Genomic DNA, 17,987 nt, shown 5'->3' with positions numbered 1-17,987 from the left:
GACTTGACCATTTTAACAGAGAACAAAGGGAATTGTGTTTCAAGGGATAATAAAGTGTGGAGAAGGGGATATATGGGGTTACTAAAGGAAAATAAGGGCTATTTTATTTTAGTAAGGTTTGTTTATGCAGACTCATCTTTGTATTGACAATTCCTTGTCTTCTTTCTTGACTCTTCTCTCCTTGGTGGGGGAAGGGTCACCTTACTCAGAAAATTTATATCTTGCTTTTAGGTACATGAGGGAAGGACAGAGAACTCTTCTATTGAGTCTCATTGGCCTTTAGCTCAATATATTTCTTACGCCAAAGCCAATTTCCTTCAAATGAAAAACAATATTGCAGCTGGAGCACTTGTGAATGATTTCTAATTTTATTTTTTACAAGTCCCATTGATAAGAAACATTGTTATTATTAAAATTGATTTTAAGACTATGTAAAATATATTTACAAAAAACAGGAGGGGGGAAGCAAGTCACCCATGATCCTACTGTCCTATTTAAAGCTGGTTTTGTGTATTTTCTTTCAATGTTATCTATGCATATCTATTGGAGAAGGACATGGCAACCTACTCCAGTATTCTTGCCTAGGGAATTCCCTAGGAGCCTGGTGGGAAGCAGCTTAGCATTCATATCTATTTTATACCATTTCAGTGATACGGCCACATATATGGTATGTAACTTTCTCAGCTAACAGTATATCACGCTCTGTGTTCTTGCTTGATCATCATTCTCATTATTTAACCTCTGCAAAGTTTACCTAACCATTCTCCACTTGTCAGGCATCCGGGATGTCTCCAGGCGGGTTATGGGGTGTCTTTGGCAGTGGCACCTCCAGCCGGGGAGGGCGGGGCCCTTCCTGGCCATGGGACCTGGGTTTTCTGGGTATTCAAAGTCAAGTCTCAGGCAGAAACTTCCTCTGGGCCAACCAGGGCTTCTGGCTCCAGGCTCCCCTCTCTCTGGGCGGAGGGTAGTGGAGCCCCGCCCTTCAGACGCCCCAGGCCAGAGTTCCAGCCCACTCCCGGGGCGGGCCCACCTTCCTGCTTCCGCCCTGCGCGAGGTGGGTCCCCGCCATGCGCTCTCTCCTTCTGTCCTAGCCTTCCGCAGACCCGCTGAGTGAAAGGAAGGAGCCAGGCGGTACCGGCGTCATGGTCCACCTACTGGCCTCCGAAGTGCGGCAGCTGCTCCACAACAAGTTCGTGGTGGTCCTGGGGGACTCGGTCCAGAGGGCTGTGTACAAGGATCTGGTGCTTCTGCTGCAGAAGGACTGCCTGCTCACACCCAGCCAGCTCAAGGCCAAGGGGGAGCACACTTTCGAGCAGGATAAGCTGGTGCGCGGGGGCCAGCTGGGCCGCATGCACAACGGCACCCACTACCGCGAGGTGCGCCAGTTCTGCTCGGGCCAGCACCTGGTGCGCTTCTACTTCCTGACGCGCGTGTACAACGACTACCTGGAGGACGTCCTGGAGGAGCTGCAGGCCGGCGAGCACCACCCGGACCTGGTCATCATGAACTCGTGCCTCTGGGACATCACCAGGTACGAGAAGGACTTCTGGCCCAGTTACCGGCGGAACCTGGAGAGGCTGTTCGGGCACCTCCGCCAGGTGCTGTCCGAGTCGTGCCTTCTGGTGTGGAACACGGCCATGCCCGTGGGCGACAGAATCACCAACCGCTTCGTCCCGCCCGAGATCCGGTTAGCGTCCTCCTCCGTGAAAAGCCGGGTGATCGAAGCCAACTTCTACAGCTCTGCCGAGGCCCAAAAGCACGGCTTCGATGTGCTGGACTTGCACTTCCACTTCCGCCGCCACACGGGGAAGTTCCTGCAGACGGACGGAGTGCACTGGAACGAGCGCGCACACCGCCACCTCTCCCAGCTCCTGCTGGCCCACGTGGCCGACGCCTGGGGGGTAGAGCTGCCCCAGCGAGACCCAGTGGGCAAGTGGATCACGGATGGCCCTGGGAGAGGAAGACCTGGCCGGAGGCTTGAGAGGCAGCCCCTGGTCTGCGGAGATCAGCCGGCCTGCCCTCCGCCCAGACCTTTGCCTCTCCCGGGGCGCCAACCCCTGCTCCCCACGCCGTCTCCCCGCCCATCCCTGTTTCCACTGCTGTCCCCACAACCTCATCCCAGACCCTTTCACCAGGTGATGCCCCCATTCCCATTCTGCCCCCAGGATACCGGTTTTTCTTCAGACCATACTTTCCAATCGGATCAATTCTCCTTCAACTATTTATATTCAGATGTCCCCCCATCTACCCAAACAGAATTTGCTGCCCAAGGTGACTTTCGGTATGGTCCCCAGCCGCCTATGCCCCGCTTCCCTCCACCCTGTTATGAGCAACGGGTCCCTGAGGTCCATAGGGGTTTTCCCAGGTATCATCCCCCTGACCCCTACATGCCCTGGAGAAGGCGGCCTAAAACTTCCAAGAGAAGGGCCTCAGCCTATAAAGAGCCAAGACCTCAATAGACTGACTTGGGCCTTCTTCCTCTCGCACATGGACTGAACATGGTCTGCCTCTTCCCAAATAAACTGACCTCCTTCACTGAAGCCTTTTGTCCACTGCTGTTATCAGTGATGGCAGGGAAGATCAGTCTGACACATATATGTTGTCCATGGCCTCTTTCTGCACTCCCAGATGCCTGGGAGGTGGCCAGGCATCATTCCTGCTTTCCTGCTCTTTATTCTCTATTTGTAAATATACAATTGAAATTAAAAAGTTGTTTCATAAAAGTCATTGTGGATTTCCTGAGTTTGTATTTAATGATGCCTCTCCCTTCTGTTGAACACTTCATAACAGCAGGGACAATATCTACTGTATGGTTATGGCCTCAAAACTACTCAAAATGGAATTTCACCAAAGGGTTTCCATAAAATAGATCTGATTCCTTATAAATAAACGAAATAACTTTAACTTTTTGTGGTGCTGTTTACCAGAGAGTCTCAAAAAATCATGGAATCTTAGAACTGAGAAAACTAAAGACATAAAATTTAACACTTACAAACAAGGAAACTGAGGCCAGGAGCTGAGTGACTTCCTGTAGGACACCCAGAAAAATCACTTCTCCACTACTCCTTTGTAGTTTATACTAGTTTCAAGTTCATATAAACTTTCAAACTTGATTTATACCACAACAAACCAAGAAGGGAAGTTTACCAAACATGGTCTTCCTATGGAAGAGATGATGAAAAACACCTACAGTTCCATAACCAGAGGTTTATTGGCTAGATGTGCAGGTAATTTTTGTATGTAAACCAGAGTGGATGGCATGGTTGTGACTTTCTGATTTCTTTAATAGTCTTTAGTTTGGGACTTGAAAAAACTAAGTTGCACTCAGTGACAGTGTATCACAGAGTAAAACGAGGAGTTGCAATGCACCACCCAGTGTACAAATCCCTTTCTTGCAAATTGCACAGGTGGCCACAACCATCTCTTCTCTGTTTTGTAGGAATGCAAAGATTATTGAGATTGAAATTTTCAGTCTAGATAGTGAAATATTACTACTTAGATAAAATGATCAAAATAGGACATAACTAAAACTGTCCAGATTATAGGGTTTTTCATTGAATTGACTTGACTGCTTTATAGGTCCTCAGTTGGATCATCCCTGAATTTGGCAATGAGGGTAAGGAAACATTATTCTGCAAAAATGGAGTTCATGAAATCTTAAGACATGAGTGAGACCTGCTATTTACAGAAGAAATATATAGAAACTCTTAATCCACTGAAATAAAAATAGGGCTTTTAGCTTACTTTGTGTCTGAAATCCTAGTGCAGTATCTGGCATTTAGTAAGCTCTGAATACTATTTCTTGAAAGAATAAGTGAGTGAAAGATGAAGTGAAGTATGTTTTTTCCTGGTGAGACTACCTGAGATGATGTAAATTGACATTTAATCCTTGTGGTACACTCAGAAGGAATCTTTGAGGACTTCACAAAGAAGATTCTACAAATTCTTTACAAAGAAAATTCTACAAGCCAGAATTTGTCAGAATGTCCCAGCATAGTCAGGAGAGATTGGATTCGTCTGGCCAGTGTAAATGTTCTCATCCCATAGAGATAAGTGCAGCAGGCTATGAGATTTGGTAACTTTAAGCAATAAAATGAGCTCATTGCCATCGTTCTGGCTTTACAACTCCCAAGCAAAGTCAAGCAGCACTTAGCTGCTGATCTGAGTAAGCTGATGCATTTAGTATTTCTACTTCCATGAATAAGCCAATGAGTTGGTGGTATGGTTTATATCTCTTGTGAGTTAATATTTTTCATTCTCCTTAATCCGATCATGACTGATGGATCAAGGAGAATGAGCTCTTAGATATACAATGCTGAGCACCAGACACTGACTCAGTGATGAATCCGCTATGTTGTGAATTAAATGACATCAATCGCTTAACAGTCCTATTTCTCTTAGACGTTTGGGAGTGCACGTAAACTCAATCTTCTTCCCGCCTGTATTTCCTATGGCTGCTGTAACAAATATGACAAAGATGGTGGCTTAAAACATCACATATTTATTCCCTCCCAGTTCTGGAGCTCAAAAGTCCAAATCCATTATCCCAGAGTAAAATCCTTACTATGTCTTGTTCTGTCCTACATGATCAGGCTTCTGTTTGTCCCTGAAGTGTTATCTTCCAGAACTCTGATTGTTCTTTACACTGTCAACCACACAAGACTTCTGTTTATATAGCATGTCAAGCTCTTCTTTAACTTGGGTCTTTGCACTTGCCTGGAATGTTCTACATCCTCTACCCCCTAGTTCTTTGGATATCTAACTCTTCATTCTTCCACCTGCACCTTCCAAGTCATCTCCTAAGAGGTCGTCCATGACCATTTAATCTAAAAGTGCTATTGAGACCATCATAACACACTCTTATTTCCTTTGTTTTGCTCCCCACTCACGGGCATCAGTGGCTGCTTGCTTGTTAGCTTCTGCAGGAGTCTTTTTCACCTGTTGAATTCCAAATGGCTACTAGTGTGTTACCTGACAAAGGTGTTCAAGCATGTTTAGTTAAATGTTCAAGAATACAATCACTTCACATTGTATCCTTAAGTAATAATGTGATTAAATCAGAATTGAGGCTGTATTTGATTACTTTTCTATGGAACTCTCCCATAGCTTTACCTAAGTCATCTGGAAAGCTAACACCCCTGGGACTTCCCCACCCCCACTGGGCGCCTTCAGTGGGTGCTTGCAGTTAATTTCATACATACCCTAGCCTTATCTTCCAGCCTAGCGCTTTTTTCTTTGCCCATTTTTTGCTATTGTCCTCCTACTCCTTAAGACAAGAAATGCAATGCAATGCAATCAAGCTATTGTGTGGTGAAAAGAGCCAAAATTATTCAACATTTATGAGAGAAATTATTGCTCTATTGTTAAGACTTAGAATTAAGGGTACATTTGGCCAAATCTTTAGTCTCCAGAAATGACAGCTTTTTATATTTGACTTTTGTCACAAGTTTTCTGGGGAAAAAAAAAGGAAATTTAATGATGAAATTAACATCCATGCAGCATATTTCTCACAATCTTCTATAATAAGATATAGTAATACATTATACCAAAAGCCAAAACTTGAAAGCTCTAACTCTATTTTCCATAAGTATAAGCAAAGCAAAGCCCAGCATTTGAAAACAAATGGAACCTTACATCCTCCTGTAGGATCAGGATCAGCCTGGTTGTTCCTGGTCAGCCACAGAGCTCTTGTTTCCGCCTGCCGGCCCACCCCACTCCCTATCCACCTCCCCACCTCCCACCGCCTGCATTGCCTGACAGCCTGAGGCAAGTTTCATATTAGGTTCCGGAGGTATACGTAGCAGCAGCTCCATCTGTGGAAACTTCAGTTCACAGATCTCCAAGGTGAGTTGTTTTGAAACCTTAGATCATATCAGAGAAAGAATTTACCCTTGTTTTTCTACTCCCGTATGTGTGTTGCTATAAACTAGAAACAATATTCTCAATGTCACAACTTTAAGGAAAGCCATTATCACTGCATTCTTAATTTACAAATATAATTTTTCACAAGTCTTTACTGATAAATCTTTAAAGAAACATGTTCCAAAACATGTCCCTTTGAGCCATGGTCTCTACTCCTCATGAATTCTATGGGCACAGATGCTTACAAAAGAATTCATTCTATAGTCAGCCCATGTGAAATGACTTTTAATATATTAGAGGCTCTGAGTAGTTCTGTATGAAATAAACTTGGTTAAAGGTGTTTAATATAGATTTCCAAGATTTAACCACAGACCATTTTCATATCTTTAAAAAAACATGTGTGGGAGACTTCTCTGGTGGTCCAGTGGCTAAGACTCCATCCTCCCAATGCAGAGGACCCGGGTTTGATTCCTGGTCAGGGAACTAGATCCCACATGCCACAACAAAGATTGCTAAGATCCCATGTGCTGCAGCTAAGACCTGGCACTGCAGGTCTTTAAAGATTTAAATCAGGTTTTAAATTGTGTGCCCCTCTGATTAGCATGATGAAGTTTCTCATCCAACCCCAACTCCCCTGGCTCTACTCCACCCAGGACGTGAGTCATCCTTTGGTCCAGTGTATCCAGCCCGTTGGTCACTTAGTAGCAGTCTGGATTATCACATCAACTGTCACTCTGTTGTGGTACTTGTGTTCAAGTGTAGCTTATTTTACTTAACAATGGTGCAAACTACAAAAGGAATAATGCTAGCAATTTGGATATTATCTGACTGTGCCCAATTTGTAAACTTACAATTTTTAAACTTTGTCATAGGTATGAATAGAGAAAAACATAGTATATATAGGATTCAGGACTATCCAAAATTTCAGATATCCACTGGGGGTCTTGGAACGCATGCCCTGCCAGCAAGGTGGAACTCCTGAATTTGGTTACAGCAGCTGAACTGAGATAGCTATTCAGATTGGGACCCACTAAGAATCAAACATTGCTTTAGTTATTATGTCTCTGAATTTCTTTTAATCTAGAAGAGAACCCAAACACTCCCTTCTTTTGTTTTTTTCATGGCAGTGACTCATTGAAAACATTTGTCCTGCAGAATATTCCGTTATCTGAGGTAGTCTAATGATTTCTTCATGATGTCATTTAACTTTTACTTTATCTCCTATGTTTCCTATAAAGTAAATGTTAGATCCAAAGGCTTGATTTAGACACAAGTTAAGTATTTTTGGTAGAATAGTTCACAGGCAAGGCAGTGAGCTTCAAACTGTACAGCCGCAGTGGACATATAAGATGGTTCCCAGGATTCTATGCTGAGATTGAGCACCAAGTAGAAAGTGACAGTCGGATGCCTTCATTTTAAAGTTCTGTTTTTCAGGGGCTTCCCTGGCGGTCTAGTGGTTATAAGACTGTGCTTCCAATGCAGGGGGCTTGGTTAGGGAACTGAGATCATACATGCTGTGAGGTGTGGCCAAAAAATTGTTATATTTTCCTACTTGCAACCAGCAAGTGTCTTATGAGTAATGAATTGGTACAAAGTCAATATTCCAGTTCCTCATCAATCTTTCGCTAAATGGTTTTAGCACACGTGGATGATTCTTACATGAAAAGGAGATTTAATTAGGGGTAGAAAAATAGTGACTTTTCTAGTCTTACCATTGCTTACACATTTCTTAATTCAGCATTCTTTTGTAAAGAAGAGATTTTCTCCATCCACAGGTGCTATCTGCTTATTCTGAGATACATTTCCTACAGAAAAGCCTGGTCACCATAAGATATGATAATGGATACAACTGGACTTTATTCTCAGACCCCTTCGCCCATCCCACCTTCCATCAATGAGCTCTGTTGACAAGGATCCTGTGCACAGGAAAAGCCATAACACTGGGATGATCACATTTTCAGAAATGTGATTCTAGATGGAAGCCAGGTATTTGAAACAACCCAATAAAAGCCCCAATATCAACATTAGAAAATGAGCTCAGGGTAGAACAACACCAAGGATATAGACCAGGTGGAGATGAAACTGCAAACATTGGACAAATGGTTCTGGTTTTGCAGATGGAAGGGAGACAAAGTTTGGGGATTAGTTTATAAGACTATATAACCTATCCAATGTGTTAGTTAATAAATGGACAATAACTCCTTTGCATGTAAAGTCATCTTCATTTTGGTATTGTATCTTACTTAATTGACCAATAAATGACTACACATCAGAGTGAGAGTGTTCACTTGTCTATGAAACTTAACAAATGATACACTATTAGTTTATTGACAAATACTTATTTGTTAATAAAAATGTTCATGGGACAATACGTTAAATTTTCATGACTAGAGATAAACATCTAGATAAAAAAGTCATATTCTGTAAAGTTATTCAAGGAAATTACTACTGGGTGAATTAAGAATGCTTTATTAAGTAATTCTTTAATACTATATTTTCATGTTTCCACTTAAAAACCTCTAATAGTGGAAGAGGCTAAATCTTTATCTATAGGAGATCTCTTTGTAGCAGGCTACCCCCAAATTAAATTTATTTCATATCTCATACTATTAATTAATGAAAATTTTTAAATGGTATAAATAAATTTATTTACAAAACAGAAATAGACTTACAGACATAGAAAACAAACTTACAGTTATGGTTGGGATTAACAGATTCACAGATTTACAGTTGGGATTACGAGATACTAGTAAACATAAAATTCAACAAGGACCTACTGTATAGTACAGGGAACTATATTCAGTATCTTGTAATAACCTATAACAAAAGAATCTGAAAAAGAATGTATATGTGTGTGTATTCTCAGGATTAATATATATTGATATCATTATATTGCTCAGAAGAATTGATCGAAATCTGGAAAAGACTCTTGAAAGTGCCTTGGACTGCAAGGAGATCAAACCAGTCAATCCTAAAAGAAACCAACCCTGAACATTCTTTGAAAGAACTGTTGTTGAAGCTGAAGCTCCAATACTTTGGCCACCTGATGCAAAGAGCTCACTCATTGGAAAAGACCCTAATGCTGGGAAGGATTGACGGCAAAAGGAGAAGAGGGCAGCAGAGGATGAGATGGTTAGATAGCATCACCAACTCAATGGATATGAATATGAGCAAACTCCAGGAGATAGTGGAAGACAGAGGAGCCTGGTGTGCTGCAGTCCATGGGGTCACAAAGGGTCAGACACCACTTAGTGACTGAAAAACAACAAAAAATATATATAGATATATATATTCAGTTATCACTTTGCTGTACATCTGAAAACATTGTAAATCAACTAAACTTCAATAAAAATTAAAAAATAAAATATTAACTGAAATACTATGTTCAAGTCTGTATAATTTAAAATAAAAAATAATGCTCTTCAAAATAAGTATCAGTGCTACAAAAATGAAGTGGGATTTATGGTCCTAATTTGTAATATAGAAGGATGGTAGCACCTACCTCATAGGATGATTATGTACATCAACAAAGTTAATATTTATAAAGTCTTAAGAGCTGTGATGAACACATAGTTAACACTATAAAAATATTTGTTAGATAAAATTAAAGATCTGTCCAAGTTCATCCTACTATTTTAGCTACCACTGTATAATCACCTTCAGGGTATGAGTAACCTAGTTTGAGTGTATTCTTTTTTAACTGAAGTATAGTTGATTTAAAATGTTGTGCTAGTTTCAGATATACAGCAAAGTGTTTCAGTTATACATACATATATATCTTTTTTTTTCAGCTTCTTTTCCCCAGTTGAGGCCAGCAGCTCGGCTTCCCCGGACACTGGTACCAAATCAAATCTCAGAGGCAGAGTTTTGGGTGAAGCAGAAAAGTATAGCTTTATTGCTTTGCAGGAAAAGAGGGTCGCAGTGGGCTAGTGCCTTCAAAACCATGGGTCCCAACAGGAAGATAGAAGTTTTATAGTAATTGTTCAAAGAGGGTGTGATCATACCATGAACATTCTTCTGATGAGTTGGTGATGAGGTAAGCGCCAATACTGTGGCCACCTGATGCAAAGAACTGAGTCATTAGAAAAGACCCTGATGCTGGGAAAGATTGAAGGCAGGAGGAGAAGGGGATGACAGAGGATGGGATGATTGGATGGTATCACCTACTCGATAGACATGAGTTTGAGTAAGCTCCAAGAGCTGGTGATGCACAGGGAAGCCTGATGTGCTGCAGTCCTTGGGGTCGCAAAGAGTCAGACACGACTAACTGACTGAGTTGAACTGAACTGAAGTAGGAGTCAGCTTCATCAAACTTCAGGTCCAACTGGTCTGGGGTCTACGTGATTGTGGGCAGCCTACCATCATTCATCCTTAACTTCTGCCACCTGCAGGGGATTTCAGTATCTGCAAACTAGCTCAAAGATATTGTGTGTTTCACCTCCATGGTGAAAGAGGACCTTGCCCTAGGGCTGCCCTGGAGAATTTGTTTCTCCCGGGTCTTGCAACTCCTCCCTTCCCTAATTAACAACTGCTTGAATCTGCCCACTGAAACTCACGGAAGGTCATGGAGGCTGAATGAAGGCTGTTTCCTGTAATCAAAGAAATGAGGAACACAGAAACACTTAGTGCCCAAGAGTCCCCCAGAACCCTGCTCAGTATCATTATAGGTGAATACAAAATATTGCATTTAGTTGCTATATTTTTAATATTGAAAGACATAAGTACGGTTGGAATAGGAGAAAGAGGAGAATGTGATTTTACTTGAGCCAAGTTAGAAAAGGGATCAAAGAACAGAGGAAAACGGGCATGAAGCCATGGCCCTGGCAGAGGGCAGTGGAGTGGCCAGGCAGGTTGGTGAGGCAGCCACTTAGCAAACATATCAGAGCACCGGCCACAGGCCCTGGTAAGTGCTGGCCTGAAGAAACAATAAACAGTTGGTGAGATAATGACTCAGAGCAGTGTTTCTGAGATGACTCACATCAGAATCACTCAGGTATTTGTTAAAAATGCACAAAGTGTGTGGCCCCACCCTGATGTACACAGAACTGCTGGATGTGGGCCCATTCACCAGTCAGATAGTCTAACATTTTTGGCTGAAAGAAAATTTAGCAATCATCTAATTCAGTAATTCCTAAATTTGGTGGCTAGTTAGTATAACCTGAGGAGTTAAAAAGCAAAAATAAGATAACAGCAAAAACCAGTACACAGGCCCCCACCCCAAAACAATTAAATGAGAGATCCTGGGGGCAAAAACCTGGACAAAAGTGTATATAAAAGCTCTTAAACATTACTGATGTGCAGTCAGGGTTAAGAGTCACAAATCTGGTCCAATCTTCTCATTTTGCAGATGAGGAAACTGGAGACTCAGAAATTAAGTAACTTGCCTAAGATGATAAATCTCTCTTCAGAAAGGTAATTGTGGGGCTTCCCTGGTGGTCTAGTGGTTAAGAGTCAGCCTTGCAATGCAGGGGACACAGGTTCCATCCCTGGTCCAGGACAATCCCACGTGTCACCAGGCAACTAAGGCTATGAGCCAGAACTGCTGAGCCTGATTGCTGCAACTACAGAAGCCCACAGGCATAGAGCCTGTGCTTCTCAACAAGAGAAGCTACTGCAGTGAGAAGCCTGCAGCACAACTAGAGAGTAGCCCCCACTCTGCAACTAGAGAAAGCCTGTGCACAGCGACAAAGAGCACAGCCAAAAATAAACATATATTTTTAAAAAGGTAAATAATTGTGTAAGGTAAACTACCTATGTACTGCATATTTTAAAATAAAGGTAATAGCCTATTAGTGAATTATGATAACAATCTGGTGGTACCTGACCAAAATTATTAAAACTTAAGAGCAGAATAAAATATATCAGAGCTCGTTATGCAGTAGTAATAATATTGTTTCAAAATGTGTGTGTTCTGTGATTAGGTGTTAAAAGTTAATTCTTATTGTGGATTGTTGTCCAAAAATTTGGGAAGTTCTGCCCTGGAATTTCATTAAATTCTAATATCTAAGGTTAGACACTGACCTCTGGGCATAAGAAGGATGTAGCTGCTTCCTCTGCCTGGTAAGTAGCCCGCAGGGAGGTTCTGGATGAGACTGAGGTCAAGAACATGGGCTTGACGGGGTAGACACCTTGAGTTACATGGAGTCTCGTGGCCTTTACTGGTGATCAGAGTTTGTATAAGAACCTGAACTCTTTATGGCTCAACTTCCTAAACTTTAAAATAAGAATAATAATACCTACCTCACAGAATTGCTCATTTCTTTTTAATTTTAAAAAATTTTATTCAGTTTTTAAAGGTTACACTCCATTTACAGTTATGAAATATTGGCTATACCCCCCATATTGTACAATATATTCTAGTAGCCTCTCCTGCAGCTGTAGTTTGCACCTCCCTCTCCCCACTGGTAACCACTAGTTTCTTCTCTGTATCTCTGAGTCTGCTTCTTTTTTGTTATATTCACTAGTCGATTGTGTTTTTTAGATCCCACATATAAGTGATAGCATTTAGTATTTTTCTTTTTCTGTCTGATTTATTTCACTTAGCATAATGCCCTCCCAAGTTCCTCCATGTTGCTGCAAATGGGAAAATTTTGTTCTTTTTTGTGGCTGAATAGTATTCCATTTTGTTTATATACCACATATTCTCTATCCATCCATCTGTTGCTGAACCCTCAGGTTGCTTCTATATCTTGGCAATTGAAAAAATGCTACTATGAACACAGGGAGCAATTGTTAGCTTGCTTTAAATGGCAGAATATCTATAAACACTCAGCATAATATCTGACATATAGGAATAAAAAACAATTAAAAGTGCATTTGTGATCTATCATTTCCTGATTCTTAAGAGGAAAAGAACTAAAAATGTACCAGAATTAGAATAGTCTTTGGAGAGATGTGTATTCTTGGGCCTAATGTTTATTTTAGAAGGGCAAAAGCTAGGAAAAAAATAGCTAAAGTAATTGCTTTAGTAGGCAAAATATGAACAACAACAATTTTCTATTTTCACAGAACTGGAACTTAGAGTGCCACAAAGCTACCTCTTTATCTTAGAAACCGAACATTTGTTATTTTTAAAAGAATGGCCCTGTCTCACAGATGTACAAGCCAAGTGCATCATCAGCTATTTGATGTTATGGCTTTTTTAGTTTCATTCTTAGATTCTTTCTTTCTAGAAAGATATTGATCAACATCTGCATGGGGGAAAAAACAGCGTTTTGCATTTTTTTCTGAAATGCAATTTCAGGATAGCTGAATCCCAAATAAAATGTAAAAATATGGTATTGGCCCAAGACCTTACTCCTGCTCATGGACCTCCCCTTCCTCTGTTTGCTCAGATCCAGTTCCCGAACGCAGGGGTCCCTCAGGCACAGCTCTCCATTTTTACCCTGCATCGCCTCCATCAGGGGATTAACTTTGAGTAACTCATCCATTCTTTGATAACCGTTCTGTGAAGGGACAAGGGTTTAGGCTATTCCTACAAATGATGTGTCTGGGATGCTTGCCATTTGGGTGGCAGCTGGTGAAAAACCTTAGTTTTCTTTTTCCTCTTACTCTTATGAGGGCATACGGTCCTATATGACATTCTATAATGTCGTTTACCTATATGTACATACACATATACACACATACATGTGTATACACACATAAATACATACGAACATATATGCACAGGTACTGGCAACCCACTCAAGTATTATTGCCTGGGAAATCCCATGGACAGAGGAGCCTGGTGTGCTACAGTCCATGGGGTCACAAAGACTCGAACATAACTGAGCTACTAAAAACACACACGTGTGTATGTGTGTGTGTGCTCAGCCACATGTACTCTGACTCTTTGTGACCCATGGACTGTATCCCACCTGGCTCCACTGTCCATGGGCTTTCCCAGGCAAGAATACTGGAGTGAGTTGCCATTTCATTCTCCAGGGGATCTTCCTGACCCAGGGACTGAACCTGGGTCTCTTACATCTCCTGCATTGTCAGGTGAATTCTTTACCCCTAGTACCAGGACTGTGATTACATGTAAAGTTCATAGGACATAAAGTATTGGGCTAAACATTATAGAAGATTTAGAGATGAGTCGAACACTAGCCCTGTCATCAAAGAACTTAAAATCTGGTGGAGAAGATACAGTATGTGAATGAATAAGTTTATTTCAGGAAAAAGTGCAGTCAGTGCCAGGACAGGGAGAGACAACTACAGCACTGCAGGATTTCAAAGGAAGGAGAGATTGTAGGCAACTGGCAGACAATGGAGCTTGCAGCAGGGGAGGCATCTGAAATGCATCCTGAAGGAGGGACAGGATTTGCCTCTGCTGCAATGAAGTGGAGTGACATCCTTATGAGGGAGAGCATAAAAAAGAATCCAGAGGGGATGGAAAACCTCGCCCAGGCACACCGCTGATGAGGTCACTTTGCCCAGAACACAGAACTCATAAGGAGAGTAGAGGTCAATAATTTGAGGAAAGAGATTAGATTCCACATTTAAGAGATTAGGTAGCAGTTTTCTTGGCTGCTATGACAAATTGCCACAAACTGGTGGTTTAAGGTAACATAAATATATTATGATTCCAGAGGCAAGAAGCCTGAAATTCGTCTCACTGGGCAAAGTTAAGGTGTCAGCAAGACTGTGTTCCTCTCTGGAGGTACTAAAGGAAAATCCACTTTCTTGCCTTTTTTTTTTTTTTTTTTTTAATTTATTTGACTCTACTGGGTCTTACTTAAGGCTGCAGGATCTTCAATCTTTGTTGCAGTATGCAAGAGCTTTTAGTTGTGGCATGCGAACTCAGCTGTGGCATGTGGGATCTAGTTCCCTGACCAGGGATCAAACCCAGGCCTCCTGCATTGGGAGCTTGAAGTCTTAGCCACTAGACCACTGGGGAAGTCCTCGCAGTTTTTTGCCTTTCTTGCCTCTTCCAACCAGAAGCTGCTCACATTCCTTGGCTCCTGGCCCCATGTATCTTCAAGACTCAAGGCCAATTGAGTCTCTCACCTCATAACACATCACAGCACTTTGACACTGTCTCTTCTGACTCCCACTTCCACATTTAATTAAGGACCCTTGTGATTACATTGGGCCCACCTGGATAATCCAGTATAATCTCCCTGTCTCAAAATCAGCTGATTGGTAACCATAATTCCACCTGCAACTTTCATTCTCTTTTTGCCACTAAATCTAACATTCACAAGTTCTGGGGAATAGGATGGGGACATTTTGGGGGCCACTCTGCCTATCAGAGTTTGGAATCAAAGATTAAAGGACCCTGAATATCAAGATTCCTATCTCCATTCTTCGTGCTGGGGGAGAAAACACAATGTCTGTTTTCATATTAAAGATGTTTTCCATTCAAATAATTTCTTGCTCTTAGCTAGAATTACAGCAATTCAGTGTAGTAACCCAGGTTGTCTCATACCAATTGGATGTTCTGGTTGGCAGTTATAGATGACTTTGATTAATAAAAAATGGGAAGATAAATTAAATATTGATAAGTGCAGTTTGGTGTGTTTGCTTTTTTCAAAGCATAGGACCCGTGGGGATGGAAAGCTGTAAAAGAGATCTCCATATTAGAAACCACTGCCTTAAAAAAATATGGCCTCTGTTTATTTTAGTTGGTTCCACCTATGTATATGGCATTTTCCTCTATTACTGATACATCTCTAGGGTTGGAGGATGAAAAGTTTGGAAAAGATTCAAATAAAACTGATTTAGCAAATTATTTCATCTTCTAACTTGTTTATGATTTGATCAATAATTCATCCCTTAACATCTGTCTCTTAAAGACTGTCTTGTTTGTTGTGTTTATGGATGACAAGTTAGGATATTGGGAAAACAAAATACCTTCTTTTATTTTTTTTTTTTTTGTTTTTTTGTTTTGTTTTGTTTTTAAAACAAAATACCTTCTTTTAAAGCACACAGCATCTCAAATGAAATGCCAAGTTTATAGTATGTAGATAACCAAAACAAATAAAGCTATGCAACAGGCGGAAGGAAGAAAGATCTGATAAGTCAGGAAGTATAAATAAGGTAACAGAAAATCCATCTGGACTTGTGTTCAAAGGGCCTTCATTTATGTGTTTAGCCGATTTGAAGATTCTCTTTTTTAAAAAAATAATTTTATTTACATATTTTATTTTTGGCTGTGCTGGGTCTTCATTGCTGCTCAGGCTTTTTGTCTAGTTGCAGCGAGTGGGGGCTACTATCTAGTTGCAATATTCAGGCTTATTGTGGTGGCTTCTCTTGTTGCAGAGCAGAGGCTCTGGGGTGCGTGAGCTCAGTAGTTGCAGTTCTTGGTTCAATAGGCTCAATAGTTGTGCAAGGGCTGAGTTGCTCTGCAACATGTGGGATCTTCCCGGATCAGGGATCAAATCTGTGTCTCCTGCATTGGCAGGCAGATTCTTTACCATGAGCCACAAGGGAAGTCCTGAAGATTCTCTCTTTTAAACTATCATTTAAATTAAAATGTCCTACTATGAATTACTGGAGTATAAGTTTATATAGCTCTTCATTGCCCTGAACATGAAATAGTTTCTAGTACAACTATTTGTGTGGAATATATTTTTGTCAAAGTTTTAATGCTTGCTTTTTTTGTTTGAATAAAGAAATGGTGAAAAGGCAGAAAAACTAGTTCTATGGAGAGACACATCTAGGCAGCAAGAGGAGTGTCATTTGGGCACGGACAGTAGTCTCTGGTGAAGTTTTCTGACATCACCACTAACACTTCCTACGAACCAGGCATTGCGCAGGATCACTGATCCTCACAGCCACTCCATGAGCCCTGCACTGTCATTAATCTTATTTCCCATGAGAACTTGGAGGTTTGGAGAGGTTAATTTGCTTGTCAAACCTCACACTGTTAGTGAGGAAGGGAGCAGGGCATTAATTCCTAGGCTGTCTTTTAAAATTAGAAACAGAACTCTAACCCTGAGCCTAATCTTAACTCTAAAAACACCCAAAAACAAATACAGTCATCTTCTCTGCTTTGTAAACATTATCTCTTTAAACTTCACCATCTTGTGGTTTCCCAACTTGGCTTTACTTGGGGACCTTTTACAAAATACCATTGCCTAGAATCCACTCAAGACTATTTAAATATAATAAGAACAGCACTAATGATCAAGAACACTTATACTTGGGCTGACAAGCATTTTTCCAAGTGCTATGTAGATTCTCATTTAATCCTCAGAGCAACCCCGTGACGAAGGAAGACACCTTTAAGTTTCCAATATACAAATAAGGAAAGTGAGGGTACATGCCTAGCTTAGAGTCACAGAGCTAAATTGGAATCCTGATCCCAGAGAATTGGGCTTCAGAGTCTATGCTCAGAAACAACCTATCAAATAAAACAACCACAACAGACACCCTCCCTGGTAACCTCTGGACAGTGCTAGAGAATCAGGCTTCTATTTTTTTTTTAATGGCAAATGAAGAATCAAGCATTTATCCTGCCTTTATATGTATAAACTGTACTTCAGGATAATAACAAATGAGGGGAAATGTCTCATTTTAGGAGAACTTCAACTAATAAATGAATGAGTGATCTGTGCTATGCTCAGTCGTGTCCGACTCTTTACAACGCCATGGACTGTAGCCCACCAGGCTCCTCTGTCCATGGGATTTGCCAGGCAAGGATACTAGAGTGGGTTGCCATTTCTAATTCTTGGAGATCTTTCAAACCCAGGGATTGAACCCCCATCTCTTGTGTGTCCTGCATTGGCAGGCAGATTCTTTGCCACTGTGCCACCTGGGAAACTGAATGAGTGATAGAATATTATAATTTTGACACCCTCAAGGGAATAATCTAAGCCATGGTCATCAAAGGATGAAACTTCTCAAAAAGGGATGTACAGGCTCTTCCTAATAGAAGTACAGCTTATTACCTCTTAAGAAGTGTTCTCTGCTAGAAAAATCAAGTCTTTTCAGGATTCTTAAATCAAATCATTTTGAAAACAGAAGACCTAAGGAATATGTTACATGACACAATGGGGTCACAATCAGCAAAATCCAGACTGTGGGGAAATGAACATACAAGACTTAATTTCCTTCACATGTTAGTTGAGAAAAATGAGAAAGAGACATGGAAACTATACATTAAAAGATTCATACAAACTAATTGCAATGCAATGCAT

At 41.1% G+C, this 17,987-nt stretch overlaps 1 protein-coding gene across 10 annotated transcripts in view; it reads left to right on the top strand.

The window, feature by feature from the left end:
• Positions 1 to 9,230, top strand: part of PCED1B (PC-esterase domain containing 1B) — a 160,246-nt gene extending 151,016 nt beyond the window's left edge. For 7 of the 10 annotated variants that reach the window (XM_061129280.1, XM_061129272.1, XM_061129288.1 and 4 more), the window contains one exon: positions 1,092 to 2,727. In XM_061129280.1, the coding sequence (XP_060985263.1) occupies positions 1,092 to 2,459 (1,368 nt within the window). In that variant the 3' untranslated portion in view covers positions 2,460 to 2,727. Of the gene's footprint in view, positions 1 to 1,091; positions 2,728 to 7,637; positions 7,849 to 8,728 lie in introns of those variants that run through there. The other 3 variants (XR_009690515.1, XR_009690513.1, XR_009690514.1) reach the window with 2 other exon arrangements.
• The last annotated feature ends 8,757 nt before the right edge of the window (positions 9,231 to 17,987 follow it).

The sequence above is a fragment of the Dama dama genome, chromosome 3 (assembly GCF_033118175.1).
Source record: "Dama dama isolate Ldn47 chromosome 3, ASM3311817v1, whole genome shotgun sequence".
Classification (NCBI taxonomy): Eukaryota; Metazoa; Chordata; class Mammalia; order Artiodactyla; family Cervidae; genus Dama; species Dama dama.
The sequence above is the reverse complement of the archived record's forward strand: the minus strand, read 5'-3'. Positions and strand labels throughout refer to the sequence as shown.